Below are 1998 nucleotides of genomic sequence, written 5' to 3' on the forward strand. Positions count from 1 at the left end.
GAGAGACTGATTCATATTTGATTGGAAAGTCTTAATGATGGCTGCACAATTAGTCATATGCATAGTCATTATGGAGCGAAGACATCTGCAGCAAGACAGCAGTGACTGCATCACTCGGCAAGATTAAGGCCTATTGCATTATTGTCAAATTATTTCCAAACGTGCAGATTATCACCTTAGTCTTTTATCCATGAACTAAAATGTGAGAAAATATTGGACAACGTGTTTTAATGAAAAGGGCATTTTAGACAGCTTTTCCGATGTGTGAAACTTCATCTCATTTTTCGACTTTCAATGTCATTATAAGCAACCCATTTGGAGTATAACCTAAATAAACTGATTTAAATGCAGATGTAGGGCTACAAATGCAATAGGAAAATAGGAAGTTAACTTTTGATTTAATGGGACATCAAAAGGGGCTAGTCCACAATGCAAGAGGATGCATGGAGCTTTATGAAGATGTTTTATTAAATGAAAATAAATACATATGCTTATACTTCTAGAAGACAAAGGAATTCAAGACAGTCATACATGCAGACTGACATTTACATTGGTAACGGTATAGGTGCATGGGGGTGTCACAAGCCTGGGTCTCGGAAATGTGCGCCTGAGGGGATATTTCTGTGACCTGGGTCAATAACAACGCAGGAAGAATGTGTTGCATGCGGTGCCTCGCAGACAGTCACAAAGCCTTCCGATGCGCGGCCCGTGCTTCATAGCGCACCGCTCTCCAACATCACACTGTAAATATGAGAGAGGAGAGAGAGTATAGCAAAATTCGTTAGGTCCTACTTTCACATTTCTGTTCCCAAATAAAAGCATCTTCAATGTAACAGACAGCTTCTGACAGCACCATAGGCTATGTTGGCTCTCCAAATATATGGCTCTGGTACAACCTGTTACGCTCATTCAGTTGTGCATCAGGTGCGTTTTTGAACTGAGAGATATAAGGTAGATGTGAAAATACGAAGGTTATTCTTGACTTAATTTACTTACCCGTGGAATGAGACTTGCTTTTTTCTCCACTGATAGACCTATCCTGTTGTCTTGCTGCCCGCCTTCCAGAAGCCCCTCGAGCGCATCGGCCTGAAAAAATCGCCAATAAAGATTATTAGAACCATCTTCATTATCAACCCAAAAAAATATTGCATGGCATCTATTTTTCGACATTAGCTTGAAGGGGGAACGATAGAATCGGCTACTTGACATTGGGCAAGAATGGGCACAAATGTATCATGTAGATAACATATAGCCTACATAGCTAATTTGAATACATAAGGTAAAAGTAGACTATCCTCCATCTCTATCAGAGTAGTCACACATTCGTTGATGGCAAAAACAAACTGTTTTATCCTAAAATCCTGAAGAATGACCCCAAAAAAAGTAAATGAGTAAATTCGACTCACCAAATGTCTGGTGACATATCCCAGTGGAAATTGTTCCTCTTGTGAAGAGAGTCTGTTATCGGGTGACATCTGCCCCTGGCAGATAACGCTGAAGACAGACATACAGACGCCCAGGTAGACGACTGTTCGGACCCTGATGCTGTCCATTGTGCTAAAAATCTTGCGCTTGAACTGAGAGGACGCGAAACAACTCGAACTTCAGCAAAGTTCTCTTGGCAACTATCCGTAACTTTGGTATTATTATCTCCCTCTCTATTTCGTAGCTCAGGTCCTCACTCTTCTGCTCATGGGTGCTGCACTTGCTTCTGTTGTTGCTTGGAAACTTCTCTATTTATACAGAATCAGCCCTGTGCTGCTCCCATTTCGTTCGAACGTCATCACCTTGGTCTTCTCAGACGTTGTTTTGCACGGATTGGGTGAGATGGGTATCTCAATGATATTAAACATTCACGCCAAACCAAGGAATTCATCCACCAGGGTGAACCTTTAGGAGCCGCGGAAAGTAGTTTGGGGGTGCTGCGATTTTTGGGGGTGGGGGGAGGGGATGCTCTACCAACTGAGCCACATCATCACATCGCATCATCACAAACCA

The 1998-nt window shown here is 42.1% G+C and overlaps 1 protein-coding gene across 1 annotated transcript; it reads right to left on the reverse strand.

The window, feature by feature from the left end:
• Positions 1-633: 633 nt before the first annotated feature.
• On the reverse strand, positions 634-1553 carry LOC311132076 (cocaine- and amphetamine-regulated transcript protein-like; the record flags this gene model as incomplete). The annotated part of the gene is made up of 3 exons (XM_084165249.1): positions 634-741; positions 997-1086; positions 1407-1553. 3 exons carry the CDS (start codon positions 1551-1553, stop codon positions 634-636), a joined length of 345 nt encoding a protein of 114 aa, XP_084021375.1.
• Between the last annotated feature and the right edge of the window lie 445 nt (positions 1554-1998).

The sequence above is a fragment of the Coregonus lavaretus genome, assembly GCF_964263955.1.
Source record: "Coregonus lavaretus genome assembly, chromosome: 7".
NCBI classification, from domain to species: domain Eukaryota; kingdom Metazoa; phylum Chordata; class Actinopteri; order Salmoniformes; family Salmonidae; genus Coregonus; species Coregonus lavaretus.